The 20,003-nt window shown below is 40.3% G+C and overlaps 2 protein-coding genes across 2 annotated transcripts in view; both read left to right on the plus strand.

Moving 5' to 3' along the window:
- Positions 1-4,265: 4,265 nt before the first annotated feature.
- Positions 4,266-14,678, plus strand: LOC118360183 (transcription factor PU.1-like). Its single transcript, XM_035739421.2, has 5 exons — positions 4,266-6,833; positions 7,437-7,527; positions 8,267-8,454; positions 12,343-12,502; positions 12,660-14,678. Exons 1-5 carry the CDS (start codon positions 6,786-6,788, stop codon positions 12,980-12,982), a joined length of 810 nt encoding a protein of 269 aa, XP_035595314.1. The 5' UTR covers positions 4,266-6,785; the 3' UTR covers positions 12,983-14,678.
- A 3,596-nt stretch (positions 14,679-18,274) lies between these two features.
- LOC118360190 (myosin-binding protein C, cardiac-type-like) overlaps positions 18,275-20,003 on the plus strand; it is a 46,115-nt gene continuing 44,386 nt past the window's right edge. The window contains 1 exon segment of the mRNA XM_052483512.1: positions 18,275-18,468. Coding sequence (XP_052339472.1) covers positions 18,444-18,468 — 25 coding nt within the window. The 5' untranslated portion in view covers positions 18,275-18,443.

Genomic DNA, 20,003 nt, shown 5'->3' on the forward strand with positions numbered 1-20,003 from the left:
AATAGTGCAAAAAAGGTTTTAGGTGAACAATAGGTAGGTAAAGAAATAAAACAACAGTAAAAAGACAGGCTACATACAGTAGCAAGGATATAAGAGTAGCGAAGCTACATACAGACACCGGTTAGTCAGGCTGATTGAGGTAGTATGTACATGTAGATATGGTTAAAGTGACTATGCATATATGATGAACAGAGAGGTGCAGTAGCGTAAAAGAGGGGTTGGCGGGTGGTGGGTGGGACACAATGCAGATAGCCCGGTTAGCCAATGTGCTTGAGCACTGGTCGGTCGGCCCAATTGAGGTAGTATGTACATGAATGTATAGTTAAAGTGACTATGCATGTATGATAAACAGAGAGTAGCAGCAGTGTAAAAAGAGGGGTTGGGGGGTAGCACACAATGCAAATAGTCTGGGTAGCCATTTGATTACCTGTTCAGGAGTCTTATGGTTTGGGGGTAAAAACTGGTGAGAAGCCTTTTTGTCCAAGACTTGGCAGTAGTAAAGAGAACAGTCTATGGCTTGGGTGTATTACAATTTTTAGGGCCTTCCTCTGACACCGCCTGGTGTAGAGATCCTGGATGGCAAGCAGCTTAGCCACAGTGATGTACTGGGCCGTACGCACTACCCTCTGTAGTGCCTTGTGGTCAGAGGCCGGGCAATTGCCGTACCAGGCAGTGCTCTACATGTTGCAGCTGTAGAACCTTTTGAGGATCTCAGGACCCATGACAAATCTTTTTAGTTTCCTGAGGGGGAATAGGCTTTGTCGTGCCCTCTTCACAACTGTCTTGGTGTGTTTGGACCATTCTAGTTTGTTGTTGATGTGGACACCAAGGAACTTGAAGCTCTCAACCTGCTCCACTACAGCCCCATCGATGAGAATGGGGGCATGCTCGGTCCTCATTTTCCTGTAGTCCACAATCATCTCCTTAGTTTTGGTTACGTTGAGGGATATTCTGGCACCACCCAGCCAGGTCTCTGACCTCGACCCTATAGGCTGTCTCGTCATTGTCGGTGATCAGGTCTACCACTGTTGTGTCGTCTGCAAATTTAATGATGGTGTTGGAGTCGTGCCTGGCCATGCAGTCATGGGTGAACAGGGGGTACAGGAGGGGACTGAGCACGCACCCCTGGGGAGCTCCAGTGTTGAGGATCAGCGTGGCAGATATGTTGCTACTTACCCTCACCACCTGGGGGCGGCCAGTCAGGAAGTCCAGGATCCAATTGCAGAGGGAGGTGTTTAGTCCCAGGATCCTTAGCTTAGTGATGAGCTTTGAGGGTACTATGGTGTTGAACGCTGAGCTGTAGTCAATGAATAGCATTCTCCCTTAAGTGTTCCTTTTGTCCAGGGGGGGAAGGGCAGAGTGGAGTGCAGTAGCGATTGCATCATCTGTAGATCTGTTTGGGCGGTATGCAAATTGGAGTGGATCTAGGGTTTCTGGGATAATGGTGTTGATGTGGGCCATTACCAACCTTTCAAAGCATTTCATGGCTACGCACGTGAGTGCTACGGGTCTGTAGTCATTTAGGCAGGTTGCCTTTGTTCTAGGGCACAGGGACTATGGTGATCTGCTTGAAACATGTTGGTATTATAGACTCAATCAGGGACATGTTGAAAATGTCAGTGAATCACTACTTTATTTTAAGAATGTGAATTGTCAGAATAATAGTAGAGATAATGATTTATTTCAGCCTTCATTTCTTGCATCACATTCCCAGCGGGTCGGAAGTTTACATACACTCAATTAGTATTTGGTAGCATTGCCTTTAAATAGTTTAACTTGGGTCAAACGTTTCGGGTAGCCCTTCATAAGCTTCCCACAATAAGTTGGGTGAATTTTGGCCCATTCCTCCTGACAGAGCTGATGTAACTGAGTCAGATTTGTAGGCTTCCATGCTTTTTCAGTTCTGCCGACAAATTTTCTATAGGATTGAGGTCAGGGCTTTGTGATGCCCACTCCAATACCTTGACTGTGTTGTCCTTAAGCCATTTTGCCACAACTTTGGAAGTATGCTTGGGGTCATTGTCCATATGGAAGACCCATTTGCGACCAAGCTTTAACTTCCTGACTGATGGCTTAAGATGTTGCTTCAATATATCCACATAATCTTCCTACCTCATGATTCCATCTATTTTGTGAAGTGCACTAGACCCTCCTGCAGCAAAGCACCCCCACAACATGATGCTGCCACCCCCGTGCTTCACGGTTGGGATGGTGTTCTTCAGCTTGCAAGTCTCCCCCTTTTTCCTCCAAACATAACATAACAAACATAACCGTAGTCCGGTTATGGCAGTTTTGGAGCAGTGGCTTCTTCCTTGCTGAGCGGCCTTTCAGGTATGTCGATATAGGACTTGTTTTACTGTGGCTATAGATACTTTTGTACATGTTTTCTCCAGCATCTTCACAAGGTCTTTTGCTGTTATTCAATTGATTTGCACTTTTCACACCAAAGTACGTTCATCTCCAGGAGACAGAACGCGTCTCCTTCCTGAGCGGTATGGCGGCTGCATGGTCCCATGATGTTTATACTTGCGTACTATTGTTTGTACAGGTGTTTGGAAATTGCTCCCAAGGATGAACCAGACTTGCAGAGGTCTACAATTTATTTTCTGAAGTCTTGGCTGATTTCTTTTGATTTTCCCATGTAGTCAAGCAAAGAGGCAATGAGTTTGAAGGTAGGCCTTGAAATACATCCACAGGTACACCTACAATTGACTCAAATTATGTAAATTAGCCTATCAGATGCTTCTCAAGCCATGACATCATTTTCTGGAATTTTCCAAGCTGTCAACTTAGTGTATGTAAACGTCTGACCCACTGGAATTGTGATACAGTGAATTATAAGTGAAATAACCTGTCTGTTAACAATTATTGGAAAAATTATTTGTGTCATGCACAAAGTAGATGTCCTAACCAACTTGCCAAAACTGTAGTTTGTTAACAAGAAATATGTGGAGTGGTTGAAAAATGAGTTTTAATGACTCCAACCTAAGTGCATGTAAACTTCCCACTTCAACTGTAGCCTGTAAAAAATATTTAAAAAATACATTCAAATTAGTTTAGACCAGGGATGGGGATGGGTCCGCAAAACATCTGAACTCGGTCTGCGTACCCACATCCATACCCACACATGCAGTCAGTTGCAAAAGACTCTGCTTGCAAAGGGGTGCCACCTTTGCAAGCAAAACATTTTGCAGCAGAGTGAAAAAAATGTAAGCTGCAATATCTAACTTTTCATGCAATTCTACTACTTTTGCCATTGGGTGGAGATAAATGGTTGCAGTTTTTTAACATGATATTTGAGTAAGAGTGACAAACAAAATCAATGGGGGCTCCCCAGTTAGTAATTGGACCATGATTACTAGAAATGTAGATACAGTAGCTGGCCGCTAGACTCATAACAATCAAAAAATATTCAGCTGACATGGGCTAATTGACTGACTGTCAGTGACTGACATAACAATAGAAAAACTGCTGATGCAAAACCACATGTCAAAATTGCACCTTGTGTATTCTATTATTTTAACTCAAAACAGTAAGTTGAGTCCCCCTCCAGTGTATTTTCTGTACTGCTAAATTAGTACTAATGTCACACTGCGGCCCTGAGAACTCAGGGTATTAAAGACATAGGGGGCTGTGAAATAAGAGGTGTCAATATTACTGCTTGCTTATAAGGATGCTTTAGCCATCAGAGATATGCATCTTGTGAACATAACTGCATTAAAACATCTCAAGTTGTCGAGTACTCAGTCGCTCGCTTTCGTAGCCTAAAACCAAAGCGTCCATGGGTGCAAGTGATACAGTAAACACAACAGCATCCGCGTGCCTGTAGCGAAGTTGCACTCTGAACTTCTGGGCTGGTTTCCCAGACCTAGTTTTGTATTAAAAAGCATGTTTTATGAAGTATTGCCATTAATTAAGTATTTATATTCCAGTAAAAGACTTTATCTGGGTCCAGGCTCTTTGTCCACAAGTCGTTGGTGGAAACCAAACACAGTAGACATTTTATTTACTGTGTTTTACCAAAGAAAGAAGCTGGTCTGATCTGTCAGGGACTGATAAGATACGATACGTATGATGTTTCCTTACTGTATGAAAAGGCCCAATGTGATCAGACAAGACAATCACTGAAATACCCCTGTAGATTTATATTTTAAGTTTTGTGGCCTAGATCATACTGAAGTTTAGACACACAAATGGAGTCATTCACAGCAACCCCCCCCATAAGGAACTGAATCTAAAAGAGAATTTCCCAGTTCCTCTTTTACATAGTGTGTGTGTGTGATGATGATGATGGTCAAGACTGAAGTTGACTAACAGTAGAAATGTTAAACCAAATTATAGGCCTGATTGTGTTTGAATGTTATCTGCCTATTTCCTGTCAGTTTTTGCACTGTGAGAAACACGCATTTTATGTATTGAGCCATTCATTCAAACACAGAATTGAAAGTGTGTTCTTGTCTTTCACAAAATGGGATGAGCACAATGATGCCTGTTTAGGTTTCATCTTAGCTGTTCGAAGGCCTAGTAATCTGACGCCTTATGTAGTATGTAGTAGACGTGTATGTGGATGTACTCTGTAAAGCAAGGTACAGGGGAACAGAAATTACACTATATCATACTCGTCAAACTAACTATAGTGCTGTCCATGAGGCTGAAGGACCGACCTCTTACTGAGATGTCCACCGATCTCCACCTAATAGTTTTAAACAGATCTGGGAAACCTGAATGATTTCTGACAAAGCAGCATATTTTTGTGTTAGAGAAAAAAATATATATTCAAAAATATATATTCAAAAAGAGAGTCGTTGTGTGCTCTGAAAATAGCCGTGGTGAAAATAGCGTGCTGGGCTTACTGTAACGCACATAGTGTATTAATACTAAATGTCATCAGTTTTGCTCAAACAGCTGTGATTAACATGGGGGCCATGGACAGGCTGTGTGGTTTTAGCAGACCTACAAGTGGTAGAGAAGGATGCAGGGGACTCAAATTATAACCCCAGACCATGCAAGCAAGGCAAACTGAAAAGCCACGTAAATCAAAATCCAACAATGTACACCAACATCAAATGCACAGGACTACCAAATTAAGATTGTTATACTGCAACCAGTAAGTCAAACTGATTGTTTGCCTTTGTTAATGTTGATTATTAAACAAAGAACGCATTGTATTTGGTGCTACGTAGCACATCAAAACATTATCAGATAAGTTTATAACAATTCACAGAAAATTCAACACAGTCTTTGATAGAGATAAAGGAGAGGAAAAACAATAGAATACATGGACATCTATAATAAAAACAATATTGACTACAGGGTTTTTGGTTGTATGTTATATTAAGCTTTGAACAACCAAGGGAATGTAATAATCATTCCAAAAATTATTTTCAGTGTGATTTGAATCTTACTATCTACAGTATTTCAAGTACCTGGTCATTATCAGACTGATGCACTCTTCCGCTGTCCAAAATCTACACAAGCCTGTCAGTGGAGGCTTGGCTTGTGTCCTCACTTCTCTTCAAGTTAAAACAGAGATGTTGTGTCAGGGAGAGATACCTGAGACAGATAGGGCTGGTTTCCCAGACACTGCCTAGTCTTGGATAAAAAAGGCATTCTCATACTGTGTCCTGTAAGCCAGACCATAGGGTCAGGTAATAGGGTAATCTGAGTCTAGTAGCAGAGCTACTGTACCCATTGTGAGGAAGAATATTTTGGTGAGAAAAACACATTTGGTCAGAAAATATTATATTTACGATTTCTCAAGAATCCCCCCACCAACACTACTATTGTCACAGGAGGTGTTTTATCTCCTCTCCCTTAATCTCCACAGCTGTTGCAGGATTGCAAAAAGGAAGTGGCATGATTATCTGTCCAGCTAATCTACACACAGATAAAACAGTTGTTTGGACAGAAATGCAGCAGAATTCATTGATGTATGTGAGTCATTATTCCATTGATATGGCTACAACTCAAGCTACTGGTCTGTTTTTTAATTGACATATGTACACCACTACGTTTATTTGAAGGGATAGCATAGTATAGGGAATAACAGGGGTACAAGTGCCGAACCTTGCTGAACACCACATCCAATGTACACACTGATACTGGTCTGAGAAGTAGGAATTAAACCAATTTAAAATGTGAAATGACAATGTTTAGTTATCTGGCATTGAAACATGGTAAACAGGTTTAATATTATATTTGTAATATTCATCTAGATTTCCATAGTGTATGCAAGGCATATGAATATGGATACCTGCACTTTAGCCACAAAAAAAAAAAAAAAATGTGTTTGGCGAAATTTGGTCACAATGAGATGCAAAGATGCTGCCCACTGACAGATGATGCTATGCTAAAAGACTTGACAGTTGAGACAGGCCTTGAAATGATTGGCTGGTTTGGGAGGCGACGCAATTGAGCCTTAATAAATGTGAGATGTTAGAATCTCCCCCTGACAAATCACCAATGACCAGGAACCGCCACCAGACACACTGAGATGTGTACACCCACAAAGATATACAGAAGTCAAAATATCAGGTTCCCTTTTAATTTTCAGTCATTGAGTAGGGCTAATTTATTTTATTTTTTTAATACAAAATTTGAGTCCCAGAGAGTAGCTTGACTTACAAGTGGATAAAGCTGTGTAGGCAGAGGGAGACATTTTGGGTTTCGTTTGGTGAGAGGAAATTTGGTAAACGTTGTGCAATGGTGCGGGAAACGTTTTGAAAGAGTGTGAGAAACAATTGAAGCTAAGTGCCTGAAGTAGGTCGGTTCAAGAAGAAGCCTTCATGTTGCATCCGTACAGAATGGAGGGGTACCTCATCTCACCTGGTCCTGTAAGTACACAATGTGTCAAACAATTTGTGTTAATTCAGTTATAGGCCCAAGTATATACAGGTATGTGGTTATTTGTTGAGCTTATGTACTTGTTTATATACCACAGGATATACTTATACAGAAAATGCATCTCAAGCATTGTAAGCTCACTGAATTCAAGTTTGAATTTCATATTAACGTTACATTTTTCAAGTTATGATAATGAATTAAAATATGTTAATAGATTACTGTAACGTCATTAATGTTCAAACTCTTAAACTGGTACACAATGTTGGTACTTTTGTGGTCTACATACTGTCAAAATAACAATATTTTTAACATAATAGTTTATACATATAACAATATGTTTTGTTTCACAAAAATCAATTTTGTAAGGTTATGACCGACCATGAAAAAAAACAGCTAAATTATTGTAGTAAATGTCAATGAAGTTTAAAAAGCTCAAAATGTTGTTCAACAATGTCATTATCAACAAACATTATCAAGGGAAGAAATAAAATGTGTATATAGATGTTGAGTGTCAGTTCCTTGGAAACAATAGTAAAACATTATGTGAAGTTTTGTTATGATTTCAGTTGAGGATATTATTGTTGTTTTAACAGCCATCAGAAGACATGTACGAACCCGACATCTATAGACAACAGATGTCAGAATATTCATATCCCTATGTCATCGATGCAGAGAGTCAAGGAGGTGAGCTTTAAAACACTACAACATTTTTCCTAGTATTAATACCTCTTGTATTATCTATTGATAATCTTCATAACTATGATACAATGATATATTTTTTTAATTAATTTCCCTTTCTCTGATGAACTTACCATCACATAATTGTAGATGAAATAAACAATCTGAATATCACTTATACGGAAGTGAAAAGTGCCGGCCCAACTAGATATGTGTTTGACCAGGCCTGAGGAAATCACACACAGTAGCTATATTAAAGACAATACTCTACATAAAAGGTATCAAGACACTGCAGCTGGAGCCAACCATATTGCCCCCATGGAGTACAGGAAACAGATGCCATTTCTGTCAGGCACTCAACCTACAGTCGTAGAACAACTTTCCCCCCCTGGGGTTTATTGAAATGGAGAGGTTCAGTTGTATTTTCTCCTGTAATCAACTGATCCTACTGCCAAGAATAAACTGGTATTTACTAGTACGAGCTGTAGAATTATATAGTCTTTGCTCCATTTAACAAACTAAATTATTACAAAATAATAATGGCAAGTCTCTGGTGCAGTGTCAGGACCGAACACAACAGATCACTAAAACATGTGTACATGCGGAAACTTTTAACACATTTGTGACATTCGGGCTAAAAAGAAAGAAAAAGACAACTGCCAAAGCAAAGATGTGTGAACAGGAAACTGCCTAAAATATTTTGCTGAACACTTTTTAAACAAAAAAAATGTTTCTCTCTACTCAGATCACTGGGACTATCACACCACTCATCATGCCCATCCTCTGGACTTTGACAACCTCCCAGGGGGCCACTTCACTGAGCTCCAGAGTGTCCAGCAACTACATCTACCCAGTATGGCTCGTTACAGCGATGTTGACACTCTCTCTCTGGACCCTGGCCTTGGGGGACACAACCATGCCCTACCCCCACCGGTGAGCCCACCCCCTGACCCCTCTTTTCCTCTAACACAGACAGAGCGTTGGAGTTGGTCATTCTTTTCAAGCAGATGTAGTGTACATGACTAATAGAGAATGTTCTGAATGTTCAGGACTAAAGTAAGTAGCATAATTTATTTACATGTCCCCTCTAGTGCAATAGCAATGCTTCAGAAAGGTTTAATAACAGGTAAACATAAAATCAACCATCTGGCTTCAGATAAAGATATGACTATGAAAGGTGTATCTGGGCTACTGTTTGTTACTGGTGAGCTGTGTTGCGTGGAGGATGTAGGGTGCGCCTACACACAGATGGTTTGATATTGTGGCCTTTTCCTAACTGGGGCCTGCTGGTGTTGCTACAGAACTATAATTTGCCAACTCACTAACGGCTGATGAAAAAATAATATATATTTTTAAACAGAAGTGGCCTCCCCAACATTATGTCACACACACACACACACACACACACACACACACACACACACACACACACACACACACACACACACACACACACACACACACACACACACACACACACACACACACACACACACACACACACACACACACACACACAAATCATTGTCAGTCTTCTTAGTGTAAAATCTTAAATTGTAACATTGTAAATATTACACTTTAAACAGAGAGCATTAATTAATGAGTGTGGATGAGAATATCCTTAAAGATGCCTTTTCTATTTGTGAATGGAACTGACATACTGCCTCAGAGTAGAAACAGTGGGTTTTTAGAACTGTGTGCTGAATGCTTGGACAGGATTTTGCACGGCCAAACATTCAAACTGCTGTAACAGCAACCACACATCACACATCATGCAGCGGGGAGGTGCCCTATAATCTTTGCCACCGCTGGGCTAACTTGAGATGATTATATCGTCAAGAAACAGGTCAAGGTTAACAGATATACTGCTCTTAAAAACATGGCGAAGGTTTAAACTGAGAATCATGTAAATAAAACTTTGAGTTACAAGTTGTTATTATGGGTAGTCAGACAAACGTGACAATACCTCTAAGATACAACTGTTCTCCTGACTTGAAACAGTCAAATGCAGCAAGCTAGCAGCGACATGCTAAGATAATCAGAGCAAGCTAGTTAGCTAAGCATTTATCAACCTTAGCTACTCATGTTGAAGGAAAAAATATAACTACTATAGCTAATTAGGTGTCAAATATACAAGTAAGTCAGGTAACATTTGCTTTATTGAAATGTTAAGTTGAATAAGCTATATGACAAAAAACAACAGGGATGGATAGTTATGCTACTCCATGGGCATCAAAATAAAATGCTAAGCTAAACAGAACGAGTTGGCTAGCAGATAGCTATATTTTACTAATGTTGAGTCAAAGAATAGTGATAGCTAGCTAGGTCTCAAATATGCCAGTAAATGTTAGTTTGGTTGAAGATAGGATTTAGAAAAGGGCAATTCCACGACTCAGATTTTTCACTTAAAATGTATGCCAAACAAAACTGATTTATTTTAAAGTTTAACAAACCATACAGTGCACAAGGACTCTATGCACAAGGGCTACATTTAACAATTTACACAGAAAATTTAACAAAAACACATTTACTGGAAGACCTGTACAGATTCAAAGTTTGGTAACAGAATTTCTGTAAAATCTCCCTCAGTTTTTTGTGTCCACGTTTTCCAAAAACTCAGAATTAAGAATTCAAAATAGGATTCAACAATGTCTGCAGAAAGAATGGGGTGTCAGCTATGGCACGACACCTTTGAAAAAATCTATTTTGGTTATGGAACTACAAGTGAAGTGGATTTACACCGGGTAATTGAATTGCGGTAACAAAGTTTCATCATGGGTACCTGATCTGTACTACATAGAAATGCTTAATTATGGATATGAATGTCATTCTCTTCATGGGGATCTGTTCTAAATAGGTACAGAAAGGTATACATATGCAATATCCAAATATCCATATTTGGGGATTATTCTACACAACAGCTATTATTTTAATGAGCTCTGCCCCCAAAACGAGACCAAATTTGCTTGGTCCGAACTGGACCAAATCTGAACCAGTCATAGACATCTATGTTTCATAAGTTTGGACATAAATGTACATCACCAAAGAGCTCAGTAGAGTACAATACAGCAGAGCACAGAACAGTAGAGTAGAGTTCAGTACAGTACAATACAGTTCAGTACCGTAGAGTACAGTAGAGTAGAGTTTAGTATAGTACAGTAGAGTACAATCGAGTAAAGTAAAGTAGAGCATAGTTCAGTATAGTACAATACATTACATTATAGTGAACGGTACTGTACTATACTATACTTTTCTTTACTGTACTGAACTCTACTCTACTTTTATTTGGGGATAGTACTGTGTTCTCCAAACTTGTGAACCCAACTGTGGTTTGTAAATACTGTGATTTCCCATTGTAGCCAATTAAATTGCAGAAATCCCATTACCGATATTTGGGAAGTTCCATTACCAATTTGGTAACAGAATTTAGAGTTTTTATCACATAATAATTTATGAACAAAATTGATATCAGTAAAAACACTATAATAATTGATAGGTGTACTTATTATTTCTGTGAACTTTCATTATCCTCCCTCCTCATGAAGGAGAGAAATTAGAAAATATCTTAAAGATATGTGGGGTTTTGGTAACGGAATTTCAAAGCACAAGGCAATGTTCTTAACCTTATAGAAGACAGAAACATATAAATATGAAAGTGTTGATATTAGTTGGCAGGGGTCTTACTTCAAAATGATTTTAATTGGAAAATGGAAAATGGTTGAAAAATGTATATCTGTCTTAATTTCTCCTATGAACGTCACATGTTGTTGTTCATGGGTCCTTTTACATGGAAATGACCATATGTCCATGGTTGCCCTTAGGGCACCAAAGTGATCTTAACCCAAATTAACATTACTGCCCCCGGGGAAGAATTTAAACAGTTTATTCCAGTCTGCTTAAAGTCTACCCTTAGGGCACCAAGTGATCTTGACCCAAACTACCATTTCTGCCCCCAGGGTAGCATAAACAGTCTGTTCCATTTTGTTGTTGTTGATATTGCTTATTCAACTACACTTTTAATAAAACAAATATTAACTGACCTACTAGCATATTTGAGACCTAACTTGCTAGCTATTTTTATTGTATAATTCAACATTAGAAGGCAGTAGGTCTCTGCTCAGCTAAGCTACATTTAGCTTAGCATTTTACTTTTCTTCCCCCAGAAGTTTATATAGCTTATTCAACTAAATACTTTGATAAAGTAAATGGGATGTACAGGTATATTCAAGACCTAGCTAGCTATATTCTATGACTCAACATTCTATTTATAAATTCAACATGAGTAGCTAAGAGGTTGCTAAATGCTTAGCTAGCTTTATTGCTCTAATTAGCTCAGCATAAGGTTGCTAGTTTTCTACATTTTACTCTTGGCTTCAAGTCAGAAGACCAGTTGTATCTTAGAGATACTGTCACATTTGTTTGACTACTGTAACACAAACATGATTTTAAAACATTACAACTTGTAACTCAAAGTTATTTACAAGATTCAGAGTTCGAAACCAATCGGATTTGTTCTGCATCACAGGTGGCTGGAATGGAGTGTTTGATACCATTCCATTTATTCTGCCATATGTGCCAGTCCTCCCAATTTAAGGTGCTATCAGCCACCTGTGGTGGGGAAAGTTGATTGGGGGAGTAAAAACGGTTGCCGTCATTAATAACACTTGCACCTCACTGTGTATATAACATGATCAGCCTGGTATCTCATTTGTTTAGTTGTAATTTCTCAGTGAATACTGCTCCAAAAATAATGTATTGTAATTGTAATGATGGTTTTGTATTGTAATGACTACATGGTTATTGTTGTTTGTGGTGTCCAAGGTGCCATATTACCCTCGTGCCATGGGCTACTTGCACCCCTCTCCTCAGACGATGAGGAGCTCAGACGACGAGGAGCCAGGAGGCCGCAGCCCTCCACTAGAAGTGTCTGATGAGGAGTGTCTGAGGGACCACATCGCCCACGTAACAAGGGGAGAATTGGGTAAGGAATTCATTCATAAATGCATACCTAATATCTCACATATTTTTTATTTTTGAGGTCACAATAATCCTACTCCATGTAGGTCATAGTTAGGGAACATCCTCAACTGATTCATTGCATGTTTAACCATTTTGTACTTTTATCAACATTAATATAGGCAACAAGAAGAAGATCCGTCTGTACCAGTTCCTGCTGGATCTGCTGAGGAATGGGGACATGAAGGACAGTATCTGGTGGATGGACAGGGACAAGGGCACCTTCCAGTTCTCCTCAAAACACAAGGAGGCACTGGCACATCGGTGGGGCGTACAGAAGGGCAACCGCAAGAAAATGACCTACCAGAAGATGGCACGGGCTCTTCGCAACTACGGCAAGACAGGCGAGGTCAAAAAGGTAAAGAAGAAGCTGACTTATCAGTTCAGTGGTGAAGTGCTGGGGGGGAGGTCTCACTTGGAGAGGAGGCCATATTCCCAATTGTAGAGGGAGAAACATAGTGGAAGTCCTGAAGAAGGGTAGAGAGAGAGATAGAGAGAGAGAGAGAGAGAGAGAGAGAGAGAGAGAGAGAGAGAGAGAGAGAGAGAGAGAGAGAGAGAGAGAGAGAGAGAGAGAGAGAGAGAGAGAGAGAGAGAGTTAACTGTATATAGTATTCAAGATGGTTATCAATGTAATAATTATTGTTTGTGTTCAAATCAACAATAACTGTTTTTGCTGCTCTTGTAAAAAGCATTTATGTGAACTTCATTTTGACTCAATGATTGCACACACATCTGGACCTTTTACATTCCATTAGCACTTAGAAATAGGGCTGTTTTAAATGATACTGTCAATCATTATCACCAGAATGCTTACAGGAGTGGTAATACAGATGACCACTAGAAGTCCTCAGAGATCTCCTTTCTTCTACGCACTGTTGGACTCACTGACCATTGTGTACATTTGACATCAATTAGACTAGATGCAACGTTAACAAAAAGACTGATAAAGAACTCTTTAGCATTAATGACATTGATTTGATACTCTGAAATGCACTGACTTTGGATAAGCAATTCCTATTGCTTAACCTTTGCTGTAGCGGCATACAAACACAACATATTATACGTTAGCTTTTGCTAATCAGATTTGAGTATTCAGTGGTATAAAGCTTGTATATTTTTTATTTATTTAATTTTACCTTTATTTTACTAGGCAAGTCAGTTAAGAACAAATTCTTATTTTCAATGACGGCCTAGGAACAGTGGGTTAACTGCCTCTTCAGGTGCAGAATGACAGATTTGTACCTTGTCAGCTCGGTTACTAGTCCAACGCTCTAACTACTAGGCTACCCTGCCGCCCATATTTGTATGATGGTATTGCATGTGTATTACATACTAACTCATGTTAGCTCAAGACTTTGGCAAGTAAACCCTTCTGAACATAACCTGCAACCTTTCCGGACCCTCCCCTTGACTATTACTTCCCTGTCACATCCCATTGACTTGTTCCTGAAATGGGGGAGGGTGAAGAGGCTTGTGACCCAGCCCTTATCATCTGCTTGTGTTCAAAGATGAAGCACAGACCCTTGCCTCCTCTGAGCTAAGGTGCAATGTATTCCTAGCCTAAGAATACCAACACTCTAGCCCCAGACCCATTGACCGCTCTGTTTGGTACAGTTGATGGGAATAACCACGAAGGGAAAGCTGTCTCTCTTTGTACTCTATTAGCCAAAAGGCTCATATTGCAATTTTGGAAACTGGAGACTGTACCCACCTTTGAAATGTGGTTACGGGATTTAGGGAATGTAATACATATGGAAAAGATTCGATACAATACCTCCAATAGAAGTCCAATGTTTTACAAAATATGGCAGCCGATACTGGATGAATGGTCTCGTCCTGCTTCATAACTGGGCTGACGATCTGCTGCTACTCTGTGCTGTACTCCACTCAATATCTATTTTTGGCTTAACTACACTGCTTGTAATGACTAGATGCTGTCTTCTTATACATGTACCACCTAATAGGATTTAGTTTTATTCTGTGTATGTGTGAGTTAAGTTGTGTTTTGTCCTCTAAATTGGCCATCCCATTCAACAGTACAATGAATGTCATTGTTAGTATTGCTGTCTTTTTTATTCGATTTTTTATTGTAAAATAATAAACATATTATAAAAAATAAATAAAAAATACCAACACAGGGATATTTCGCCCATGCTCTCAATCATAGACCTCTGTTTGAACTGTAAGAAAGTGTATATGACCAGTTGTTCTTCCGTACTCTATGTGCTCTCTGTATAACGCATGTTGGCATGTTTGGATGTTGGCATGACTCAGTTACATATCTGCATGTGATGAACTCGAAAGCATTTCTATTTCTCACATGTCATGTGGTTTTAGTCGACTCATCCTCGCATTGTTCCAGCACATCACAGGCTGGCTTTAGCAAATCCTCTGGGAATCACAGCCATCTACGCAGAACCCCAGAGGCCGAGCCAGATAATATATAGACATGTGGGCAGCCATGGAGACTTTACTGGACCCACTGGCAGCGGACAAGGCCACCCCGTCCCCCACCATCCACCCACCCCCAGCCCAGTTATGTGGCAGCTGAAGCCTGTAGGTGTAAATAATTCTGGGTGCTGACACAGCTCTATGATGGGAGCACAGGGCACAGTCTGCAGTGAAAAGTGACACAAAGTGAGGTATCCAGGGAGGACACCATCAAGAGACGGATAATAGTTTTAAGTGTATTTCCCCTACAGTTCCTCTGTGGTAAATCAATTAATAAATACAACTGAAAAGGAGACATAAAGGACAGGGATATAGTTAGAATAATTCAATTGAATAATGCAAAATCATAGAAACAGTGAGGATTGATTTAAGTGAACCCTCCGGCATTTATTACTGACTGAGCAATAAAACAAGGTTGAAAATGAAAGCATATACAGTACCAGTCAAAAGTTTGGATACACATACTCATTCAAGGGTTTTTCTTTATTTCTGCTACTTTCTACATTATAGAAACTATGAAATTATGTAGTAACCCCCCCCAAAAAGTTATATTGTATATCAAAATATATTTTAGATTTTAGATTCTTCAAAGTAGCCACCCTTTTCCTAAATGACAGCTTTCAACATTCTTGGCATTCTCTCAGCCAGCTTCACCTGGAACGCTTTTCCAATAGTCTTGAAGGAGTTCCCACATATGCTGAGCACTTGTTGGCTGCTTTTCCTTCACTCTGTGGTCTAACTCATCCCAAACCATCTCAATTGGGTTGAGGTCAGGTGATTGTGGAGGCCAGGTCATCTGATGCAGCACTCCATTTATTTCACCTTTATTTAACCAGGTAGGCTAGTTGAGAACAAGTTCTCATTTGCAACTGCGACCTGGCCAAGATAAAGCATAGCAGTGTGAACAGACAACAGAGTTACACATGGAGTAAACAATTAGCAAGTCAATAACACAGTAGAAAAAAATGGGCAGTCTATATACAATGTGTGCAAAAGGCATGAGGAGGTAGGCGAATAATACAATTTTGCAGATTAACACTGGAGTGATAAATGATCAGATGGGCATGTACAGGTAGAGATATTGGTGTGCAAAAGAGCAGAAAAGTAAATAAATAAAAACAGTATAAAAACAGTATGGGAATGAGGTAGGTGAAGAAGGGTGAGCTATTTACCTATAGACTATGTACAGCTGCAGCGATCGGTTAGCTGCTCGGATAGCTGATGTTTGAAGTTGGTGAGGGAGATAAAAGTCTCAACTTCAGCGATTTTGCAATTCGTTCCAGTCACAGGCAGCAGAGTACTGGAACGAAAGGCGGCCAAATGAGGTGTTGGCTTTAGGGATGATCAGTGAGATACACCTGCTGGAGCGCGTGCTACGGATGGGTGTTGCCATCGTGACCAGTGAACTGAGATAAGGCGGAGCTTTACCTAGCATGGACTTGTAAATGACCTGGAGCCAGTGGGTCTGGCGACGAATATGTAGTGAGGGCCAGCCGACTAGAGCATACAAGCATCCATCACTCTCCTTCTTGATCAAATAGCCCTTACTCAGCCTGGTGTGTTTGGGTCATTGTCCTGTTAAAAATAAATGATAGTCCCACTAAGCACAAACAAGATGGGATGGCGTATCGCTGCAGAATACTGTGGTAGCCATGCTAGTTAAGTGTGCCTTGAATTCTAAATAAATCACAGACAGTGTCACCAGCAAAGCTCTCCCACACCATCACACCTCCTCCTCCATACTTCACTGTGGGAACCACACTTGTGGAGATCAACCGTTCACCTAGTCTGTGTCTTATAAAGAAAACCCTGTGTCTTATAAAACCTTTTTTTTTCAAAGGACAGATTTCCACCAGTCTAATGTTTATTGCTCGTGTTTCTTGGCCCAAGCAAGTATCTTCTTCTTATTGGTGTCCTTAAGTAGTTGTTTCTTTGCAGCAATTCGACCATGAAGGCCTGATTCATGCAGTCTTTGATGAACAGTTGATGTTTAGATGTGCCTGTTACTTGAACTCAGCAGCCCAAATGAATGCTTCACAATCTGAGGTGCGGTTAACTCTAATGAACTTATCCTCTGCAGCAGAGGTAACTCTGGGTCTTCCTTTCCTGTGGCGGTCCTCATGAGAGCCAGTTTCATCATAGCGCTTAATGGTTTTTACGACTGCACTTGAATAAACTTTAAAAGTTCTTGAAATTTTCCGAATTGACTGACCTTCATGTCTTAAAAATAATGATGGACAGTTGTTTCTCTTTACATATTTGAGCTGTTCTTGCCATAATATGGACTTGGTCTTTTACCAAATAGGGCTATCTTCCGTATACCACCCCTACCTTGTCACAACACAACTGATTGACTCAATTAAGAAGGAAAGAAATTCCACTATTTAACTTTTAAAAAGGCACACCTGTTCACCTCATGAAGCTGGTTGAGAGAATGCCAAGAGTGTGCAAAGCTGTCATCAAGGCAAAGGGTGGCTACTTTGAAAAATCTCAAATATATTTGTACTTATTTGGTTACTACATGATTCCATATGTGTCATTTAATATTTTTGATGTCTTCACGATTATTCTTCAATGTTGAAAATAGTACAGATAAAGAAAAATCCTGGAATGATTAAGTGTGTCCAAACATTTGACTTTTACTGTATTGTTTTTAGGAAGTATAAGGTAGTTTGCAATAATAGCTGGGACAATTCAGAAAACTGGGCAGACACAAGGCCAAGGTAAAACACAAAAAGAAAAGTCCTAAAATGATCAGGATGTAATGTTAAGGATCAGGGTCAGACATCCCTTTATTATCCCAAAATACTCCACTAAGGTGTGGTTGCTCAACCGCCTCCACAGTTAACACTCCATAATACTTTACTCCAGTCAGTCTGTTAGTCTGTCATGTCCTCGCTATGCCACCAAGCCGAGGCTTCGGACAGCCATGGAAGGATTCCTGGAAGTCCTGGTTCACCAGGGGAAAAGCAGTCACATTCCTGCCAACAGATAAAAGGATTACTCTAGCCGCCTGTCTGTTGTTTTCTGAAGCAGCTACTACTTTTTGCAAGGCCAGGCAGCGGCACAAATCTAGAAAGAGCAGGAGACGTTGGTGGACTCAGGTTCTAAATTTAACCCCCCACCTCCCATTCCCTCCCTCCCTCGCCTCGCCTGTCATGCAGCTGCGGTGTCGGGAGAAGGGATGGTTGAAATATGGTCTGCAGGAGGTCAGAGAGGTCTGGGGTTGTGTGAGTGTGGGGTAGAAGGATAGGGAGGGATGAGGGGATGCACGTCTATTATCTCATTGCCAGACAGAAAGGGGATTGGGTCTAGACATCGTGACAAAAGAGGGTGGGTTGGTACTGTTGTGAAGAGGGGTTGCTCAGGAACCCCACTATTAAACACAAGGGGTGAGCTAGGAAGGAGTGTGTAAGTTATTGTTGGTTACTTTCTGGAAGAAACGTTCAATCAGGATGCCAGAGCCGGTCAAAAAAACAGGTAAGTGTGCTTGATCAGATTCCATCTTGTTTAACTGCAGCATCTCCAGCTGCTATCTAAAGACGTCACTGGATTTTTTTACCTCCTCTCCCTTTTCCCTCTGTAATAACAAATCCCTCCCAACCTGTGGGACTGGTGGGACTTTTGATCACTGATCATCTCATGTCATAGATTATTGTCTTCACAGTTGCATTTCAGAGAGGTGACATTTGAAAGTTGTTGCTGTTACAAGGGTGAACTTTACCAATGCCTACCTCTTCAGCTTCATATTAGCTATGTATGTCTTCTGTGCAGTTTTTATCTCTATTTGATCCATTGAAACTGTAAAGGGAGTGTACAGTGCATTCTAAAAGTATTCAGACCCCTTGACTATTTCCACATTTTGTTATATTACAGACTTATCCTAAAATTGATTCAATTGTTTTTTCCCCCTCATCAATCTTCACACAATACCACATATTTACAAAGCAAAAACTTACCACATAATTACAAAGCAAGATTTTTAGAAGGATTTTCAAATGTATAAAAAAATACAAAACTTCAATATTACAGTTACACAAGTATTCAGATCCTTCACTCAGTACTTTCTTGAAGCACCTTTGAAGCATCTCTCTGTACTTTGCTCCGTTCATCTTTCCCTCGATCCTGACTAGTCTCCCAGTCCCTGCCACTGAAAAACATCCCCACAGTATGATGCTGCCACCACCATGCTTCAACGTAGGGGTGATGACAGGTTTCCTCCAGACGTGATGCTTGGCATTCAGGCCAAAGAGTTCAATCTTGGTTCCATCAGAACAGGTTCCATCTCATGGTCTTAGAGTCCTTAGGTGCCTTTTGGCAAACTTCAAGCGGGCTGTCATATGCCTTTTACTGAGGAATGGCTTCTGTCTGACTACTCTACCATAAAGGCCTGATTGGTGGAGTGCTACAGAGATGGTTGTCCTTCTGGAAGGTTCTCCCAGCTCCACAGAGGAACACCTCCCTGACCAAGGCCCTTCTCCACTGATTGCTCAGCTCTAGGAAGAATCTTGGTGGTTCCAAACTTCTTCCATTTAAAAATTATGGAGGCTACTGTTTTCTTGGGGACCTTAAATGTTGCAGAAATGGTTTGGTACCCGTCCCTAGATCTGTGCCTCGACACATTCCTGCCTTGGAGCTCTACGGACAAGGTAAGTGCCTTTCAAAAATCAAGTCCAATCAATTTAATTTACCACAGGTGGACTCTAATCAAGTTTTTAGAAACATCTCAAGGATGATCAATGGAAACAGGATACACCTGAGCCCAATTTCGAGTCCCATGGCAAAGGGTATTAATACTTATGTAAATAAGGCATTTCTGTTTTTAATGAATTGAATCCATTTTAGAATAGGGCTGTTACGTAAAACAATGTGGAAAAATGGAAGGGGTCTGCATACTTTCCGAATGCAATGTACTGGTGGTTACTTCCAAGCCTTTTTAAAAATAGAGAAGAAACACCCCCTCTTCCTCCTGTGTGAGAAAAGTAATGCTGTCTCCATACTGTGTTTCTTTGACC

Source organism: Oncorhynchus keta, chromosome 2, assembly GCF_023373465.1.
Source record: "Oncorhynchus keta strain PuntledgeMale-10-30-2019 chromosome 2, Oket_V2, whole genome shotgun sequence".
Taxonomy (NCBI): Eukaryota; Metazoa; Chordata; class Actinopteri; order Salmoniformes; family Salmonidae; genus Oncorhynchus; species Oncorhynchus keta.

Coding starts and splice junctions, on each gene's coding strand:
- LOC118360183 (XM_035739421.2), top strand. CDS start 6,786: ATGTTGCATCCGTACAGAATGGAGGGGTACCTCATCTCACCTGGTCCT. Junction 6,834..7,436: donor ACCTCATCTCACCTGGTCCT/GTAAGTACACAA, acceptor TTGTTTTAACAG/CCATCAGAAGACATGTACGA. Junction 7,528..8,266: donor CGATGCAGAGAGTCAAGGAG/GTGAGCTTTAAA, acceptor CTCTCTACTCAG/ATCACTGGGACTATCACACC.